The sequence below is a fragment of the Elephantulus edwardii genome, unplaced genomic scaffold (assembly GCF_000299155.1).
Source record: "Elephantulus edwardii isolate Elephantulus edwardi_28Jun2011 unplaced genomic scaffold, EleEdw1.0 scaffold00029, whole genome shotgun sequence".
Classification (NCBI taxonomy): Eukaryota; Metazoa; Chordata; class Mammalia; order Macroscelidea; family Macroscelididae; genus Elephantulus; species Elephantulus edwardii.
In genome coordinates this window covers 10,563,081-10,584,054 of record NW_006399779.1, presented here as the reverse complement: position 1 = coordinate 10,584,054, position 20,974 = coordinate 10,563,081, and the positions used below count along the sequence as shown (strand labels likewise).

Genomic DNA, 20,974 nt, shown 5'->3' with positions numbered 1-20,974 from the left:
GACAGTAAGAAAGACTTAAGAAGAAAGTCCTGGCAATCCTCTTGTGAAAAAAAAAGTCAACAAAAATCTCAGGAATAGCAGTGGAACACTGATATAGTTCTGAATCTATTCACCATAATGGAGACCTTTGAGGACCTTCATTTGCTGATGTGGCACTTCTCAAAATTAGAAGAAACTTGAAGAAAACTAGAATGTGGAATGTTTTCTAAGAAAATTGAAAATTATCAAAGTAACACAGAACTCTTGAAGATTAACATCCTTGACACTGGTGAACTCAGACTTATTAGGTGTCATCGAGTCAGTTCCAATACAGAATGAAACACTGTTCAGTCCTCCACTATCCTTACAATTCTTGTGTTTAAGCCCATTTTTACAGTCACTTTGTTAATCCATGTAGTTGGAGGCCTTCCTTTTATTTTATTGACCTTTTTCTATTTTACCCCATTTGAGTTTGTTTTTCAGTTCTTTCAGCTTGAGAAATGCTGAACTAGTTCTTCCCTTCCCCTCCCCCCTTTCAATTCTAGGCCTCTGCTTATTTTGGTATAGTTAGCTTTGTCTTTTTTTTTTTTAAATTAATTAGTTTTAATTAAAGTTTATAGAGATTTTGGATTTCCATTCATTCATTGTTGCAATTGTTTTCCCTGCCTAACCTCCCCCATAGTTCACTCTTCTCTTTGAAAAGTAAAATTCTTTCGTTGTTATATAGTCTCTTCTCCCAAGTCCACTCCACTATTCAGCCTTCGTTCTGGGCTGCTGTCATGACAATAAGACCTAATTCTATGTCTCTTTTTGAGTTGCCTTTTGAAATCTGCTGTTCAGCTCTTACACGTCAGCATCTCTTCCCTTTGTTTTGACTTCTTGGCATACTAGAGCTATTTTCAGGGTCTTTTCTGACATCTGTTTTGTTTTTTTTCTTTCTTCTCTGTTTTTGTAGTGATTTTTCCTTTTTTCATAGATGATATCCTTCATGTTATCCCACAACTCCTCTGATCTCTGATCATTGGTGTTCAGTGCTTCAAATCTATTCTTAGGACGATTTTTCAAATCAGGTGGGATACACTCAAGATCATCTTTTGGTTCTTGTGGACTTGTTTTACTCTTCTTCAGCTTCAATTTGAACTTGCACATGAGTGATGATCTGTTCCATAGTCAGCACTTGGCTTGGTTTTGATGGCTGATAATTGAGATTCTCCAAAGATTTCTTTTCACATATGTAGTCATTCTGATTCCAGGAATGAAGTTCTGATACATACTATTACATGGATTGACCTTGAAAACACCATGCTCAGTGAAATGATTCAGACACAAAATGAAAATAATTTCATTATTTTATTTACATGCAGTGTCTAGATAAGACAAATTCATAAAGACAGATTAGTTATTAGTTACCATGCACTGGAGTGGGTAGGAAATGAGAAAGTATTCTTTAAATGTATACAAAATTTCTTGTTAGGGCGATGAAAAAGTTTTGGAAAAAATACCAATGATGAAAAAAAACCCAACCAATGATGACTATACAACATTGTGACTATGATGGTGGTGTAGTCCATAGAAAGTTGTGCTTCCCACACAACAATGGAGCCTCTTTATCAGTTTAAACTCACCCATGGCTCTTCAGGAGAAAAATGTGTGATATTTTCTCATGTAATTTACTACCCCTGAAAACCTGATGGAGGCTTAGCTATGAGTTGGTTCTGATGGAGGGTTTGCTATGAGTTGGTTCCAACTCCATGGCAAATTTTTTTCTAAGATGTAAATTTTATGTTATTCTCAGAATCTTTCATCAGTTGATTCCATATTGCCTATAAGTGAAAACTCTGGCTTAGTATACAAATCTTTTTCATTGTTTGAATTCTTTGAGATTTCTAGCCACACCAACCAAAACTTGATCTCCTCTTCTTTGTTTCACTGCTTCAATTATATTGCTTTAGTTTCTCTGAAAAATAGCATCCTCTTTCATGTTTCTGTGTCTTAATGCATGTAAAACCTTTTACCTGTAGCCTTTATCTATCCTCTGCAAATTTATCGTAAAAAAATCCAGTTCATATACCCATTTTCTTTTTTAATGTCTTCTCAATGTTTTAGTAAAGTTGTTTCCTTCTCTCTGTATCTTGTAAATTCCTATAACATTTATCACTTTATATTGTATAACTAGTCCTCAATTTATGATTTATTAGAATTATGATGAAGACCATTGTTTTTTAGACATCTTATATTTAGTAATATATACAGCTGTTCATAGAGTATGGCCACCTGTAACTTGCAGCTGCTATTTTCACATATTCACTTGCAGATGTTAATCTTTTATTATTTAATTATCAAAACACTGTTAGATTGATTTAGTTTTCTAAAATAAATTGGGAAACTCTAGTGGATTTAATCCATGTGGTTAATCATTCAAGTCCACCAGCTGCTCCAATAGAGAAAAATAGGCAGTCTCATCTTGTGCAATTTGTGACCTCTGAAAACCCATTGCCATGGTCATCTATGAGTCAGTTCTGAATTGACAGCACATAATAACAAAGTAAAGCAGAGTTTTCAGTTGCTTCAGAACATGGACTCAAATGCTGATCACTTTGTTCAAGTGATTCAGAAGTAGCAGTCAGATTCCCTAAGTAAGTAGAAGAATGTTACCATGAAATACATGATTTTTTTTTAAAAACAGTGATATATAGACAACTATTATTCTCACTAATTTTTTTGTCTAGAAATCCCACCCCTTTTTCCAGGGATAATCCAGGTCCTCCCAAAAGTAGTTTTTACTTCAACTGGCAAAATGCCTACATGGCCCAACTCTTCATCAGTGGAGCAAATCCTTATGATTTCTGTATTGTTGACAAGACAGCAGTAGGTTTTGGGTTTTATGTATATTTTCAAATATAGCTGGAAATTTACATGTGTGCTTCCAGCCTGATAAACAAGCAAAGACTGGATTTCTAAAGATTCTAGTAGAGGGGTAAGGACGGGGGTGGGGTGGGCCTTAATAGTAGGGTTGCACAAATTGACGAGTGGAGGGAAAGGTGGGTAAAAGAAAGGGGAAAGATCCAGTGTGGAAAAAAAATGTATACAAACTTTATAAGTAAACCAGTATAAAGTAAAATTTTTATTTAAGTAATATGGAAAAAGACATAAAACTACAAAATGGAAAAAAGGGAGATATTTGACTTATAGGAATGATTTATGACTGAGTTGGTGACTACTTATAATTCTTAAGTAAATCTTTTGAGATGCTAATCAGCTTGATAATTGAGGATCTTTTACCTCAGAAGATTCATATTAAATTGATAATGAAAATACCCTATTTCTGGTTGTTTAGTTCATTTAGTTCCCTCTTAAGATCCAAGATCATACATTCCAACTCTGTGTGGCATTTCCATGTTGGATCATTTTACAAAGAAGCCAGGGTAACTAGACCTTGATAGACCAGTAATATTATCTTGGTATATGCAACATGGAAAACTGTAAGTTTCCAATTAGACTTTGGAAACTGTTAAAAAGCATATCTTGCAAAAAAAACCAAAAAAACAACATCTTGCTTGTATAAAATATATTGACTTTTCTGTTTGACGTGTTTCTGTTAAAGGAACTTAAAAAAGTAACTTCAGACTTAATAAAATCCAAGGTCACATGTCAGTATAACATGGGAGAAGAAAGCATCAGTCTGACAGTTATGCAACAAAAACTTCAGGAACTTCAAGAACGACTCAATATGGTATTTTGTCAAATGTGTTCATTTTTATTAGTGTTTCAGAAAATGTCATGTATATGGAAGTATTACTTTTTAACAATTCTAATTGTTTAATAACAATTAACAAAGAAGTTAGTACATGTTAAAGATATAACTGTTTTTTTGAAAATATTAGATAACATTTTCCCATAAGAAAACATTGTTGAGTCTCTTATAATACAACATTTTAAATAATATAATGAAACATCACTAGAGAATCATAGACAAAAATAGTTGATTAAAAATTCTGACTTATTTGGAGAGAAGTTAATGCTTCACAGTGACATTTGGCATCTAGTTTTGGCCACGATTTAAACTGTGTTTTTGGTTTTTTTTAAAAAATGATTTGAATTAATTGACACATGAGGCAAGTGTATCAATTTTGTTGATTTTGGAAATAAAGTTGAAAGGAATGAATAATAAGAATTAAAGAGTCTAATTCATCAAAGGCTAGAGCACTAGGCTAAAGGTAACAAGAATGAATGTAATTGCAATTTTCTTAGTTCAATGTGAAACACAATGTATACAAACTTTGTAAGCAAACCAACATAAAATAATTTTTTTTTAAAAAAAAGATGATGTTGCGTACCATAGAGTCAGAACCCGATCTGTAGCTAACCTTCCATCAGTTTTTCAGAGGCAGTTAATTGCACAGGTGGAAATTGCCCATCCTTCACCAGTGTAGCAGCTGGTGGCCTTGAAAATTTGGTCATAATCATTTAAGTCCACTTTACTGTGATATTATAATGGTGTCTACAGAACACTTTTTTAAAAAAGAATTTATTTTATTGTATTTTGTGTGTGTACCATCAAATCAGGTCTGACTGGTACAGGAGGAGATTGCCCCTCCTTTTCCAACAGAGCATCTGGTGGATTTGAACTTTGTGCCTCTGGGATTGCAGTGCAGCTTCTTGCCACTAGGCCACCAGAGCTTCCTTAGAACACTTTTATTAACATTTAAAGGTTTTTACCAGCTTTTGCTGGGAATCTAATGCCTTCAGTTCACTGCTTTGACTACCTACAAATGTAGATACTCGAGTGAAAACAGATTGTTGTTGCTATTGTGTGCCATCGAGTCTGAGCTGACTCAGAGCTGACCCTCCAGCAGATTTTCAGAGGCAGTTTAATTTCACAAGAGGTGATTACCCATCCTTCTTCTGTGAATAAATAGATTATGTCATTCCAAATGTGCCATTGAATGTAGAATTTGCAGAATTTTATAGCTTAACTTTAAAATTATTCCATTTTTAAAGGAAGTAGAATTAAATAAGAAGATTAATGAAGAGATTACCCATATTCAAGAAGAAAAACAGGTAAGTGGTTATAGTCTAGAAGCCACTAACTGTTTTGAAAATTAGCTAGTGTGGAGAATAAACAAATAACAAATGGAATTATATCCAGGTCAATGCACATCACAGTAAGCACTCAGTGAATGTGCAATGATTGGACACATTTCCCTTTCTAACCAGGTCTCACATAGACATACTTCAATTAAAAAGAAATTAATTTATTCCTTGATAGTATTGCCCTAACAGATAAATATTAAAATGTGTGCATGTTTAATACATAATTGTTGAGGCCATTATACTTTCATTTGAATTGATTTAATAGATATAATTTCTTCTATAAAAAGGAAAAAGATATGTGAAAGAAAATGTTTCCTTTTTCTATTTCTTTTTTTATTTTTTCCTCCATTTGATTCCAAATACATGGAATGACCTCCTGGCCCATTTTCATTTTGGCATTATAGTAATGATATTTACTGGGGAAGCCAACAACATTTTATTTTTGTTTTAATTCTTCTGATTTTAAGTACTGAGTCAAGATCTGGATTTCATGCATAAAAACTTGGTCAATTTTTGAAGGATGAGCAGTCTCCTCCCATACAATTAACTGCCTCTGAAAACCCACCAGAGGGTCAGCTATGGGTTGGTTTCAACTCGATAGTGTATAACAACAAATAATACTTTGTAGGAAATAATAAAATATAAATGACTTTATATATGAAGTCAGTAAAGTGTAACAATATTGAAATTAAATTATTAAAGTGTTAAAATGGAAACCTGTATAAGATAGAGACATGTCAGGGTAGGAAATCGGAAGTATTTTTCACTAAAGAGAGCAACAGGAAAGGGAAAACAGTAACTACCTGTCAGAGGCAGAAAGCTTGTGAGATCCAGAAAAAAAGGCAGTTCTGTGGAATTGTAGTTCTCATACTTTTAATTTTATAAAGGACATTAGATAGGGAAGTAAAAAATGTATTTGAAGAATGGATTCAGAAATATATTTACTGCAAACATTTTCAACTGATACATATTTATTTCTTTCCCCCCAAGAATGTCGTAATTTCTTTTCAGCATACTCAGCAGTTACTTCAACAGCAGACTCAAGTAAATACTGAAATGAAAGCAGAATTGAAGGTGGTTAAAGAAAAGAATCAGGTTATATATTTTTCAGTATATTTCCATTTAATGAGTTTTGCCTCTTTAGTTGTATTCATATGACCAGATATTTCAGCACTGTTTTCAATTTTAGGAGTAACATATTGATTGCCTTCATTAAATTGACATCAATGTCTAAAGTAATGAAAATAATTTTTTCTCAATAGTTAAATCACTAATTAAATATTAACTTTTATTAAGAGTATCTAGTTTGATTTTGGGGCAAGATAAATGAGATTTCTCCCCCCCCTTTGATTTGAATTGTGCTCAACTTAAAATGAAAGGAAAGATAAGTATCACCACATTCTGAAAGAAAAATTGGTGAATTTGTACAAATAGGGATATTATTTTTGCCAGTGTGTTCAAGGCAGCTTGGATTTTTTCTTGGAGTACCATTGGTTCTTTTTCTTTTTACCATTGGTTTTTGATCATATATGGAACAGATCATCAATTACTCATATGCTAATTCAAATTGAAATTGAAGAAAATAGAAACAAGTCTAGGAAAGCCAAAATACAACCTTGAAATTTTATCATCTGAGTTAAAAAAAAAACAAATAACCAACAACTTGAAATTAGATTTGATGTGTTGAACACTAATCACTGAAAACCAGAGTAGTTGTAGGATCACACTGAAGAAAGCAAAAGGTCATCACAAAAACAAAGGAAAGAAGAAAACCAAAGTGGATGTTAGAAGAGACTCTGAAACTTGCTCTTCAAAGACACCAAAACAAAGAGAAGACATGAAGTAAGAGGTGAACAGAAGATCTCAAAGAGCAAGTCAAGAAAGAAGGAAGGGGTGGGGGGAAGTATGGTAATGAAACATGCAAAGACCTGGATGTAGAAAATCAAAAGGTTAAAAACATGCTTGACATTTCTCAAGAGAACTGAAGGGGGAAAAAAGTCAAAGCTTGAGTTACAATACTGAAAGATTTCGTGGGCAAGATATTGAATGATGCAGGAAGCATCAAAAGAAGATTGAAATTACTACATACCTTGGGAGGGATTGGATAGCATTATGGTAAATGAATTAACTTAGTCACTTAAGGACAGATACTAGTAAAACATGTATGAGGATCCACCCAGGGGGAGAGTAGGAACAGAGAGGTAAGAATAGGCAGAGGGGAAATCATAGGATCGCACAGTTTGGTGGAGGGAGGGAGGGGACTAAAGGAAATGAGAAAGATCCTAATAGGGATCTGGAAAGATACAGTAATGGGTGGCATAATTCAATATTGATGAATTTTGTAAAACATAATGAATGGGAAAGAATATATGAAACACTGTGTGAATGAAGGATAGTGTGTAACCCCTAGCATATAAACTTTGTAAGCAAACCAATATAAAAGAAAAATGAGAAAAAAAAAAATTGAAGGAATTCATAGAGTCATTGTACCAAAAAGAATTGCTCAACAATAAAACATTTCAGGAAGTAATATTTTTGCACTGAGCCCTCACAAATTACGGCTTTGGCAGTGGCCACCAACCATGAATGGAACTAAACTTAACCTAAGCAAAAAAGATTTATCTCTTTTAAAAATGTCATATTTTGGTTCCCGTGGATTTGATTTTTCTTAGCATCAGCTTGAATTTGCATATGAGTAGTTGGTGGTCTGGTCCACAGTCAGCATCTGGCCTAGTTTTCACAGCTGATACTGAGTTTCTCTAGCAGTTCTTTCCACAGATGTAATTGATCTGATTCCTATGCATACCATCAGGTGAAATCCAGTGTATACCCTGCATTTATGTTTCTTATAAAATGTATTTGAAATTCAGTTTGTCCCCAGCTTCATTTCTGTCCCCATATCCATGTTTTCCAACTACTCATCCTACCTCTCTGTTCCCAACTTTTGTATTCCAGTCACCCATTATTATTAATGCATCTTGATTGCATGTTTGATCGATCTCTGACTGCAAAAGTTGGTAGAAACCTTCTATTTCCTCTTCTTTGGCTCTGGTTGTTGGTACATATATCTGAAAGATAGTGGTATTCACTGGACTTCCTTGTATACATATGGATATTATCCTGTCACTCACAATATTGTATTTCAAGACACATCTAGAAATGACTTTTTTAACTATGAAAGCAACCCCATTTTTCCTCACCATGGGAATCAAACTATGACCTTGAGTCTGTCCCACCTGAATTTCAAAACCATCTCAGGAACAGGTTTGAGACATTGAACACCAATGAGTGAAGACCAGATGAGTTGTAGGAGGATATCAAGAATATCATACAGGAAGAGTGCAAAAGATCATTACAAAGACAGAGGAGGAAGAAAAGACCAAAAATGGATATCAGAAGAGACTCTGAATATTGCATTAGAGCACCGAAAAGGCAAATCAGAGGGAAGAAATCAAGATATTAAAGAGCTGAACAGAATATTTCAAAAGGCAGCATGGGAAGACACAGTAAAGTATTACAATGAAATGTGCAAGAAGCTGGAGTCAGAAAATCAGAAGGGCCAAACTCACTCAGCATTTCTTAAGCTGAAGGAACTGAAGAACAAATTCAAACCTCAAGTTGCAATATTTAAGGATGCTCTGGGTAAAATATTAAATGATCCAGGAAGTATTAAAAGAAGATGGAAAGAGTATATACAGAGTCATTGTACTGAAAGGAATTTGCAGACACAGAGAATTTCATGAAACAACATAAGCAAGAGCCTGTGGTGATGAGGGAAGAAGTTCAAGCTGCTTTGAAAGAATTGGCAAAAAATAAGGCCCCAAGAATTGACGGTATACCAATTGACGTATTTCAGCTAACAGGTGCTGCCCTAGATGTGCTCACCAAGTTGTGTCAAGAAATCTGGAGGACAACCTCTTGGCCAACTGACTGGAAGAGATCGATATTTGTTCCCACTCCAAAGAAAGGCGATCCAACAGAGTGTTGAAATTATCAAACAATATCATTAATATCATATGCAAGCAAGATTCTGCTGAAAATGATCTAAAGAAATGACTGGAACAGCAGATCAACAGAGAACTGCCAGAAGTGTAGGCTGCATTTAGAAGGGGTCATGGTACTAGGTATACTGTAGCTAATGTTAGGTGAATCTTGGCTGAAAGCAGGGAGTACCAGAGGAGTATCTATCTGTGTTTCATTGATTATGCGTTTGACTGTGTGGATCACAACAAACTGTGGCTGACTCTTAGAAGAATGGGAATCCCAGAACACTTGATTGTGCTAATACGAAAACTATACATGGACCAGAAGGCAGTCATCAGAACAGAGCAAGGAAATAATGCATGGTTCAAAATTGGGACGGGTCTATGCTAGGGATGTGTCTTTTCTCCATACCTTTTCAACCTATATGCAGAACACATTATCCAGGAGGCTGAGCTGTATCACAAGAAGTGTGGCATCAGGATTGGAGGAAGATCCATCAACAGTCTGTGTTATGCAGGTGATACAACCCTTCTTGCTGAAACTGAGGAGGACTTGAAGCACTTGCTGCAGAAGGTCAAAGACTGCATCCTTCAGTATGGATTGAGGCTCAATAGCAAGAAAACAAAGATTTTCACCACTGGGCCAATTGGCAGCATCACAATAGATGAAGAGATTGAAATTGTTCACAGCTTTAGTTTGTTTGGCTCCACAATCAACCCTCTTGGCACCAGCAGCCAGGAAATTAAAAGACATATGGCAAAGGGAAAGTCTGCGGTTAGAGATCTCTCCAAGTATTGAAGAACAATAATGTAACTTTGGAGACTAAGGTGCGCCTGATAATAGGCCATGGTCTTCGCAGTCACTTGCTATGCATTAGAGAGCTAGACAATGACTAGGGAGGATAGAAGGAGAATTGATGCCATTGAGCTGTGGTTTTGGAGAAGAGTATTGAATATACCATGGACTGCAAAAAATCCCGAACAGGTTTATCCTGGAGAGGGTCAAACCAGTCTGCTCCCTGGAAGCAAGGATTCTGAAGCTTTGTCTGACATACTTTGGACATGTTGCAAGGCAAGATCAGTCCTTGGAGAGGGATTTCATGCTTGGGAAGGTGGAGGGACAGCTCAGGAGAGGAAGACCCGCTATGAGGTGGATTGATTTAGTGACTGGGGTAATTGGGGTAGATGTGTCGGAGACAGTGAAATTGGCACAGGATAGAGCAGGGTTTAGGGCTGTTGTACATAGCGTTGCTATGAGTTGCAGGCAACTCGATGATACATAACAACAATACTATATATGTGGGTATAGTCAGTCATGAAAAGAGCGTTTTGATGACCTTATTTCTCTTGTTTTGATGACCTTATTTCTCTTGTCTCTTGCCTGTACTTTAAGAGCTTTGCAGTCCTTATCTTGAGGTGAGGAGGTGTGCCATTCTTTCCCCTTAACTTCTTTATGTACTCCAATGAATAAACTACTTTTTTTAAAAAAGAAACAAATCAATCAATTCTCTGAAGGATCATTTGATAAGCAAGTATAGCAGACTTCCTCCTCTTATTGTTGTTGTTGAACTGACCCATAGCTGACCCTCTGGTGGATTTTCAGAGGCAGAAGAGATTGATTGCCCATTCTTCTCCCTCAGAGAAGCTGGTGGATTTGAACTGCGTGCCTTTGGGATTGCAGTGCAGCTTCTTACAAGTAGGCCATCATAGCTCCCCTCTCATATTAAAGATATTGTTATTGTTATGTGTCTAACTAAGTCTTGTACAAGATTCTGTATGCAACAGAACAAAATGCCACCCCACCCAGTACTTCATCATCCTCAAAATCTCTAGTGTGCCTTTCCCCCCCCCTTTAAAAAAAGGCCATATTGTATGTACTATGTCAATCCTTCTCATTGAAGTTGTTCTTTTTTCATTGATGGTCACTTTACCAAGCACATCTTCAGGGACATGCTTGATAGATAACATGGTTTTCAATTAGTATTAGCCACCAGGGATCTTTTTGATAGTAGAAGGCTAAGCTGAATTTTATGAAGTAAATTTTCAAAATATTATCAAGAACAAGACAGAATTGTTAGGTTTTGTTTTATAAGATCATTAAAAATAAACAATACTATGTATCCATCATCACTGCAGCTTTACAGAAGAGAAAATTTTTAACAGCAATGTTGAGGACATAATCTCAGAAGAAGGACAGGACAGTCCTTTACAGGAAAAGACATTTATAGTGACACTTTTTGCCATGGACCATTGAAAAGTTTGTCGTGAGTCAGCAGTTATCTACAGATTGGTATTTGAGAACAACTGATATATACTCTAACAGAATATTGAACTGATGCTAAGACTTGTACTGCATAGATTTCTCAGTGTTTTCTCCAGGAGTATCCAGATTCCATCTCTACTAAAAAGGGATGATGGCTCTTTTTAATTTTTTTTTTTTAAATCAAACTGTTTTATTCAGAGGATTTGAGGGAATTGCTAAAGAGGCAGAGAACACAGTAGCCATCTGGACAAGCTCTCCTGTCCCTTGGACATGACAAAAGCAGGAATCTTTACTTTTTTTAAGAACTTTTTTGTTTTATTCATTGTTGCACATTGTTTTCCTCTTCCCCACCCCCTCCCTTAGACCATCCCACAGTGCGTCTCTTGTTCAAATTGTTCTCATACATGTAATCCCTAATTATATATTAAACAGTTCTTCCTCTGTTCTAATGTGACACTCATTTGTCTTTCCACTCTTTCCCCATTCTCTGCGCACTCCCATGTTTATTGCTGCATTATTCACAGTATCAAAGAGATGGAAGCAACCCAAGTGCCCATCGACAAACAAATGAATAGAAAAACTATGGCACAGCCACACAATGGAATACTACACAACACTGAAAAACGGTGAACTTCTAAAACATTATACAATGTGGGGAATCCTGGAGGAGATTATGCTGAGTGAAATATTTCAGTCACAAAAGGACAAATACTGCATAACACCACTGTTACAAACAGGACAGGGATCATTACTATTGATAATGGATTATTGTTTTCCAGTGCTCTGCTTTGATGCTGTCTTCTTGTTTATTTATTGATGTTTTTATTACTACTTGGAAAACAGATAACAAATTCTCATTTTAGAGTATTTTCTATTATGGTTCATAGGTTTGGGTTTTTTTCCCTCTTTTTTTTTATTTTAATGAAAGTTTATAGAGACTGGGTTTCCATTCATTCACTGTTGCACACTTTCTTCCCTCCCCCCCCCCAGTTCACTTTTCTCATTGAAAAGTAAAAAAAAAATAAAAAATTCTTTCATTGTTATTCAATCCCCCTGCCCCCCTGGTCCACTCCATTATGCAGCTTTCATTCTGGACTCTTGTCTTGACAATAATATCTAATCGTATGTTCCTCCTAAGCAGTTCTCTCCCTCATCTGTTTCAGTGAAGTTCATAGTTTAATCCAGACATTAGGTGAATTGTGCTCCTATTGTCATAGTATATTAACAAAGACAACTTACCTATGTTTTGATAAGTTATGTCACTGCAGTTAATTTTATTTCAACCTTCCACAAATTCCATCTTTTGCAGATAGTTATCAGATTTTTAAAAAATCTAGTTATAAAAATACTTAATATTCTCCCCATAGAATAGAAACAACATACAGGACCATAATATTTGCCTCACTTTTTCATTTAAGTAATATAAAAACTTAAAACAGTGCCTGGCCTATAGGAAACACATTAAATTTTGTAAGCAAATGAATGATGAATTTATGAATAAATTGCCATGCTCAGCTACTGTGTACCATAGCTTCTTGCAAAACATGTGGAATTGGACACATTCATTTATACCTCCTTCTGAAATAACAGTAAAAATGGCATTTATTTAAAGGGCATTAACAGAATGTTCAAAAGCTTAAGGAAATTGACAATGAAACAATACAAGTAAAATTTTAAGTTAGGAGCCAGATGAATAATTGTTACATGCTTAGTACAAAAGGGAAAGCAGAAACTTAAGACAAAGAGGCAAAACAGGCCAAGAATTAAAGCATCATTGTAAAAGGAGCAACAGCAGCATGGGACAACCGAGTTAGATCTCTGCTAACTCTACAAGGACGAACAGTCTCCATCAGCAACATCCACAGTATAAAACTGAGCCCTATAAAATCATCCCACTCTGCTGTACATACTTCTGCTAATTACTGGATACAGAATATGTTGCAAATAACTACAGACTTTGCAAGACTTGGTTTTTAAAAAAGTTTTATTAATTTTAACAAACATTTACAAAGATTTTGGATTTTCATTCATTCATTGTTGCATTTTTCTCCCTGCCCACCCCTCCCCGCCAGTTCACTCTTCTCTTTGAAAAGTAAAAGAAAAATTCCTTCATTGGTATACAATCCCCCTGCCCCAAGTACACTCCACTATGCAATCTTCATTCTGGACTCTTGTCATAACCATAATTTACTCACAGTTGTGGGGTTTTTAGGGAAACAGGGATGGGAGAAAACAAAGGTAGCACATAGGAAAAGTCCCAGTTCAGTCCAGTAGCACAAGTACAAGAAGCAGCTGCACAAATGCAAGAAGTCTCTGCAGTTAGTAGCTTCCTTCCAGCAAGCAAAACCTATGACTCTTGCTCTATTCCAAGAGTTTCAGCTCTGTCTCTCTCAAGGGCTCTGGCCCTGTCTCCATCTTAAGGACTATAGCCCTGGTTTCGTCTGGCTCTATCAAGTTACGCCTTACCAGTCTTACTTCAGTATGGTTAGCTTCCTCTTGTATATTGGTCACATAGCCGTTGATGGTTGAAGATGCTGATCTGCAGTTGAGGCAGCTGGATATCATGCCTCCAGGGGAGCTAAGGGTGGCAGGTGGAGCCTCAAAGATTCATTTTACTTACATGTTTTCAGCTAAGGCAATGGATAGAAAAGCCATTCTTAAAAATCCTAATATCATAATCACACACTGGCAGATGGAGTGTGGGCAGTTGAAGGCCTAAATTGAAAGATCGGCTAAGAAGCTATTGTATACCCCAGATTTTCTTCTCCTGTGTGAAAAAAGTGAAAACAACTCACCAGTAAGACCTTTCAGGCCACTTTATTCAGAAGTCAACTGTCAGATGCAAGATTTATTTCTGGGGACACTAAATCTTCTCAAGAGAAAGGGTATAGATGCTGGAGGTAAGCTCTTCCAGGGAAAAAACTAGAAACCTTCGTAGTATAGTTGATTAAACATTGAGCTGCAAACTATGACGCTAGTGGTTTGTCTCCAACTGCTTACCTCCTTGGAGACCCTAAGGAATAGGTTTACTCTGTCCTATAGGAACAGTTATGGATTGTTGTTGATGTGGCATACCATCGAGTTGACTGCTACTCATAATGACCCTGTGAACAATTAACCTGAACCCTGCCCTATCTTGTGCCATTCTGGCCATCTCCAGCATGCTTGAGCCCAATGATACCGTCACATTGTGTCAGTCCATCTTGTTCAGGATCTTCCTCTCTTGTACTGTCTCTCGGCCTTTCCAAGCCTGATGTCCTTCTGCAAGGACTAGGCCCTCCTGACATATTCAAAGTATATGAGATGAAGTTAACACTACCTTACCTTCAAGGAGCACCCCTGTTTCACTTTCTCTAAGATGGACCTGATTGTTCTTTTAGTAGTCAATGAGATATTCAGTAATCTTCTCCAACACCTCTGTTAAATAGTATCAGTAATTCTTCTGTCATCCTTAGTGTTATCCAGCTTTCAGAAGCAAAAGAAGCAACTGAGGAAACTGGATTGGATCAAGACTATTATAGTCTTTAAACTGACATTGTTGCTCTTTTAAAAAATTTTATTATTTTGTGTGTGTGTGTACCATCAAATCACTTCTGACTTGTACAGGAGGAGATTACCCCTCCTTCTCCATCAGAGCATCTGCATTATTGCTCTTTAGTATTCTGGAAAGTCCCTTCAGCAGTTCCTTCAGCCTTGTTCTTTTCCAATGCTACTTGTCTTTTGATTTCTTAACTGCTGGTTGTTGTTATGTTGTTATGTGCCGTCAATTTACTTGCAACTCATAGTGACCCTGTGTACAAGAGCCCTAAACCGTGCTATATCCTGTACCAATCTTATTGTCTCTGACACACCTACCCTCACTGCCCCAGTGACTGAATCAGTCCATCTCATTGAGGGTCTTCCTCTGCTGTGCTGTCCCTCCACCCTCTCAAGAATGATGTCCCTCTCCAATGACCAGTCCCTCCTAGTAACATGTCCAAAGTATGTCAGACAAAGCTTCAGAATCCTTGCCTCCAAGGAGCAGCCTGGTCTCCCAAAGGTATTGATTATGGATCCAAGTAGGATGAAACTGTTGACAACTTCAATCTTATGTCTGTCTGTCTGTCTGTCTGTCTGTCTATCTATCTATCTATCTATCTATCTATCTATCTATCTATCTATCTATCTATCTATATCTATCATCTATGTATCATGATGTTGATTATTCACTGGCCTAGTGGTGGAAGTTTTTATTTTCTTGATGTTGATATATACTCTATATTGAAGGCTGTAGTCCTTGGTAGTGAGTGCTTCAAGTTCTTACTTTCAGTGAACAAGATTATATCATCTACAGAATGCAGATACTTGTTGAATCTTTTCTAATCCTGACCAAGAAGCTATAGAAAAGTTTTTCTACCAGGTTATGAAAGCCATGAGACTCAGAAAAAGGCACTATAGGATATGTTGTAGTTAGGTGCCATTGAGTTGAGTATGACTCATAGTGACCCTATAAGTAACATCTCTGAATCCTTTCCTATCCTGTGCCATCCTTACAGTCTGTGATACACTCAAGCCCATTGCTGCAGTCACTATGTAAGTCCACCAGGTTGAGGATCTTCCTCTCTTTTGCAACCTCTCTACCTCCCAAAGCATGATGTACATCTCCAAAGAGTAATCTTTCCCAGCAACATACCCAAAATATGTGATACAAAGCTTCATCATCTTTGCTTATAAGGAACACTCTGGCTACACTTTCTCCAAGACATATGTTTGTTTTTGGCAGCCATGGGATATTCAGCATTCTTCTTTAACACCACAGTTCAAAGGCATCAACTCTTCTTCTGTCATCATAGTCATTGTCTAGCACTCAGATGCATATCAAATGATTCAAAAGATCATGGTCTGAACCATGAACATTATGGCACACCTTAATCCTTGAAACATTGCTTCTCAATAATTTGGAGAGAACCCTGACTACAGACTTTCCCAGACATTCTCCTAGCTGTTGGAACCAAGTGTACTGATTGTGGGTCCAAGTAAAATGAAGTAATTGAGAGTCTCAATCTTTTCTCCGAGTCTCATGATATTGCTTATCACTCCAGTGATGAGGATTTTTGTTTTCTTGACATTGAGATGCAGTCCATATTGGAGGCTGCAATCTTTGATCTTCTGCAGCAAGCACTTCAAGTTCTTCTCATTTTCAGCAAAGTTGTATCATCTGCATAACAAAGGTAATTGATAAATCTTCCTCCAATCCCAATGCCACATTCCTCTTTATAGACTCTAGCTTCTTGAATAATTTGCTCAGCTCATAGATTAAATAGATAAGGAGAAAGGATACAACCGCAACACCACCAGATCTTCAGTCTTAGTAACTTACTATTACTAAGACAGGTGCATGGCTAGGAGGACTGGTCGTTGGAGAAGGGTATCATGCTCAGAAGGGTGGAGGGAGAGCACAGGAGGGAAAGATCCTGGATGAGATGGATTGATACAGTAACTAGGGCAGTGAGGGTGTCAGAATCAAGACGGGTTGAGAACAGGGCAGGCGTCAGAGCTGTTGTCCATAGGGTCGCTATGAGTCATAGGCGACTTGAGGACACATAACAAGATAGGTGCAGAATCCTTAGGTGACACATATTTTAAACTGTCAATTACTAATTGAAAGATTCATGGTTCAGACTCACCTAGAGATGCCACAGAAGACAAGCTTTGTGATTGGAAACTTTGAAAACCTATTTTCAGAGTTCTGCTGTATTCATGGATTAGAACTGACTTGACAGCAACACAAAGATCAATATTGTGGTATATTCTTCCATATTGCCACTGAACTTTTATTTGTGTATCTTTTAAACTACAGTATGACATTTGTACATTATAAACATATTAGAATACATTTAATTAATTAATATTAATATACTTAAAGTATAAATATGTATAATCTTATACCAAAGTAAATATTCAGAAATTTCCCTATTATTATTTCTACCTGGAAGTTAAAAAGGATATATATCTTTTATATAAATTCTTACTCTGAAGTAACAGAAATAAAGAAACATAAGTATTCACTGAATACCCTGAAAGAGCATTTTCTTTGTGAAAACAGAATCTTCTTGTTGTTATGTGCTATTGAATTGCCTGTGACTGATAGCAACACTATGTACAACAGCTCTGAAGCTTTCCATATCCTGAGCAAGTCTCCCTGGCTCTGACACACCTATCTCCATTACCCTAGTTACTGTTTCCATCCATTTCATCCAAGGTCTTCCTCCTCTTCCTTCCCTACGCTGTTCCTTCACCCTTCTGGACATGATGTCCTTCTCCAAGGACCAATCCCTCCTGGCTCTGTGCCCAAAGTATGTGAGACAGAGCTTCAAAATCCTAGAATCCAAGGAGAAACTTGGTTTCACCCTCTCTAAATAAGACCTGTTTATACTCTTGGCCATACTTGGTATGTTCAATACTCTTCTCCAGCACCATAGCTCAAAGCATTGATTCTTCTTTGTCATCCTTAGTCATTGTCCAGCTCTCTAATGCATAGCAAGTCATTGCAAATACCATGGCCTGCATCAGGTGCACCTTAGTCTCTAGACTGGCATTGTTGATTCTCAGTACTCTGGAGAGATCCATGACAGCAGATTTTTCCAGTGCATTTCATCTTTTGATTTCCTCACTGCCGTTGCCAACAATGTTGATTATGGAGCTGAGCAAGTTGTTAATAACCTCACTCTCTTCTGCATCAATCACCACCTGGCCCTGTGGTGAGAATCTTTGTTTTCTTGATATTTGGTTTCAATCCATATTGAAGACTACAGTCCTTGACTTTCTGCAGCAAGCCCTTCAGGTCCTCCTCAATTTTAACAAACAAGGTTGTTTTCATCTGCATAACATAGGTTGTTGGTGATTCTTCCTTCATTTCTGATGCTGCTTTCCTCCTCATAAAGCCCAGCCTCATGAATGATCTGTTCTGCATATAGATTGAAAAGGACACATCACTGTTGTACTTTTTTGCTGATTTTGAACCATGCAGTGTTTCCTTGCTCTGTTCAGAGGACTACTTCCTGGTCCAAGTATAGGTTTCACATAAATACAATAAAGTGTTCTGGGTTTCCCATTTTTCTCAAGCTTAGCCACAATTTATTGTGATCCACACAGTCAAATACCTTTGCACAATCAAACACAGGCATTCCTCTTATACTCTTTGCTTTCAGCCAAGTGCTTTGTATTAGATTAATTGCTATAACTTTTCAAATTTGTATCTTACAGATGTTATTGATGTAATTAAGGACTCTAAATTGGTATATTAAGTGTACTTTAAAATGAGATAGATCTCCATGTAATAACATAGAAAATAATACATATTAGTTTTTTTGTTTTCTCTTTAAAGCAGAGTATAGGACAGTTTAACATAATAAAGTGTTACCCATATTTTCAAAAATATACTTTATATACTTGCATGCTTAGAGATAATTTCTGGAAAATAAAAAAGAAACTGCTAGATGGAATTTTTTATGACAGCATTTTTGCCATGAGTATATGTACCTTTAATAATAATAATAAAATGAACTTTGAAATCCAGATGTATCGGGCATGTAGGTAAGAGTTTTCTCTAATTCATAAAGTTTGCTTGTTTTAGATAAAGACATTTAAGAAATCCCGTAATATTGGTGACACTGATATAATATTTAAAAGTTACCTTGGAAAATGATTGGTAGTATTTTTAATCTTTAAAGGCTTTTTAGGGAGAAATGTGATTATATTAATTTAATGATGTAGTGTTAATATGGTAAATAAGTTTTACTAAAAAAATTTTAATTAGACTTTAAAATCCTATTTAAAAGCCTTTTAGACACTTAATTTCTAGAATAAATAGATCTTAAAAATGTTCTGTAGTAGTTAATTGTTTTAGTAAGGCAAATCTGGATTATGCTACATTTCATATTTTTCAGAGCTGTACTTTATATTACTTTTTCAGTACATTAAAACTTATGCAGTGAAACTGAATAATGGTAATGTTTTTATACCCGTTTATAGCCATTTCTTTTTCATAACCTCCCCCTGTTTCCTGTTAGCTAAACTATAAGCACCTTTCTGTTAATTTATGAAAATTATTGTTGAGATAACACATTATCACTGATCTGTATGGTACTTTCAGCATGTTAAAAGCAAAGGTCCAAGCAACATAAAACACATCAAAATTCATTAATGTGGTATTGATTATTTTTTGGATAATTAATTTTATTGCAGATCCTTGAGAGAGATAATGAGCTGCAAAGGGAGAATGTAAGAGAAAATGAAGAAAAGTTCCTTAATCTTCAAAATGAGCATGAGCAAGCACTAGGAACTTGGAAAAAACATGTAGGTCTATGAAATAGTAAACTATTAGAATATTTTAAGTAGTTGTAGACATTTAAAATAACTATTAAGTACTAAGAAAATCCTGCAAAAATAATGCAGGAATGAGGTCAGACACATTTCTTCTTGTAGTCATGTATCCAAGAAGTCAGTGCTTTTTAAAAAATCTAAATTTAATAAAGTTTCTTGTATTGTTTTCATCCGTGGATGACTACGTATATCTAAGTGTGTGAAGTTTGAATGATCTATCATATGTAACAGAGAAAAATGAGTTTACTTTTTCATAACAATATCATGTAGTTTTTTTCATAGTGACCCTATGAACAAAAGACCTGAACACTTGTATAACTTTCATTGTTTCTCCAAGTTCATCGAGTTTCTGGAGGTAAGCCATTTTGGATGTGGATGCCCCTCTTGCTTCCAAACTTGTTTTAATTGGGGAGCTCCACCAAACACTCTTTCATTCATAGGGTCACTATGAGTTGTCTACAACTTAACAACAACAACATAGAGAGAGCTCTGTTGGTCTAGTGGACAGAAAGTGATGCTTCCAAGCCAAAGGTGGGTGATTTTAATCTGTAGCCCACAGGCCTGGTTTTAATTGTTTTTGGTCAAACCTTCTTCTAAGTGGTATAGCACTGGTCTGTCCATTTGCTGTACAGAGGTAACTCGTGTTTGTTATGATGCTAAACACTGTGACAGTGATGTGTCAAATGTGTTAATGGTTTTTTTCATCACATGATTGAAATATGTAGTGACTACTGTTGGCCAATATAGATAACATTCCTCAGCAGTTTTGTTAAGCTGAATTAAAATAATTTTATATAATAGATACTTTTAGTACTAATGTTTTGTCACAAGAGTTTGTTATAAACTTAAAAATAGGTTTTAACTTGCCAATTCCCTTAAAGTACATCTTTCAGGATAAGAAAAATTATAAAGTGAAAAGGGAATATAAACCTCAGTATGACAACTAACACTCAGCCTCCTAAAAATATCAATTGAGCTAGGAAAATGAAATATTAATTTTCTCTGGTGAGGTCCCCTAAAGGAAAATGGGAAAGCTTGATTTACAAAAATAAGCCTCTACAAAGAAAAAAAAATAATCTAGTTTTACAGGTTAAATCTCAATATATTATTCCAAATAAAATTGGTTTTATCCTAGAATTTTTACATTATATAGTCAATTTACCTACATAATATTTTAATATTGTTGAAGAAGAAAAAGCTACTTTGATTCTACAGAAATTTTCTTGAATCAAGGATTAACTCTATTTGTTTTCCATCTCTTAAATTTTTCCTCATCCTTGTTGTTGTTGTT

The 20,974-nt window shown here is 35.9% G+C and overlaps 1 protein-coding gene across 1 annotated transcript in view; it reads left to right on the top strand.

The window, feature by feature from the left end:
- The window catches only part of CCDC73 (coiled-coil domain containing 73), a 107,143-nt gene that overhangs the window by 58,474 nt on the left and 27,695 nt on the right, over positions 1-20,974 (top strand). Inside the window, exons 9-12 of the mRNA XM_006883784.1 lie at positions 3,584-3,712; positions 4,981-5,040; positions 6,064-6,168; positions 19,546-19,656. Coding sequence (XP_006883846.1) covers positions 3,584-3,712; positions 4,981-5,040; positions 6,064-6,168; positions 19,546-19,656 — 405 coding nt within the window. The remainder of the gene's footprint in view (positions 1-3,583; positions 3,713-4,980; positions 5,041-6,063; positions 6,169-19,545; positions 19,657-20,974) is intronic.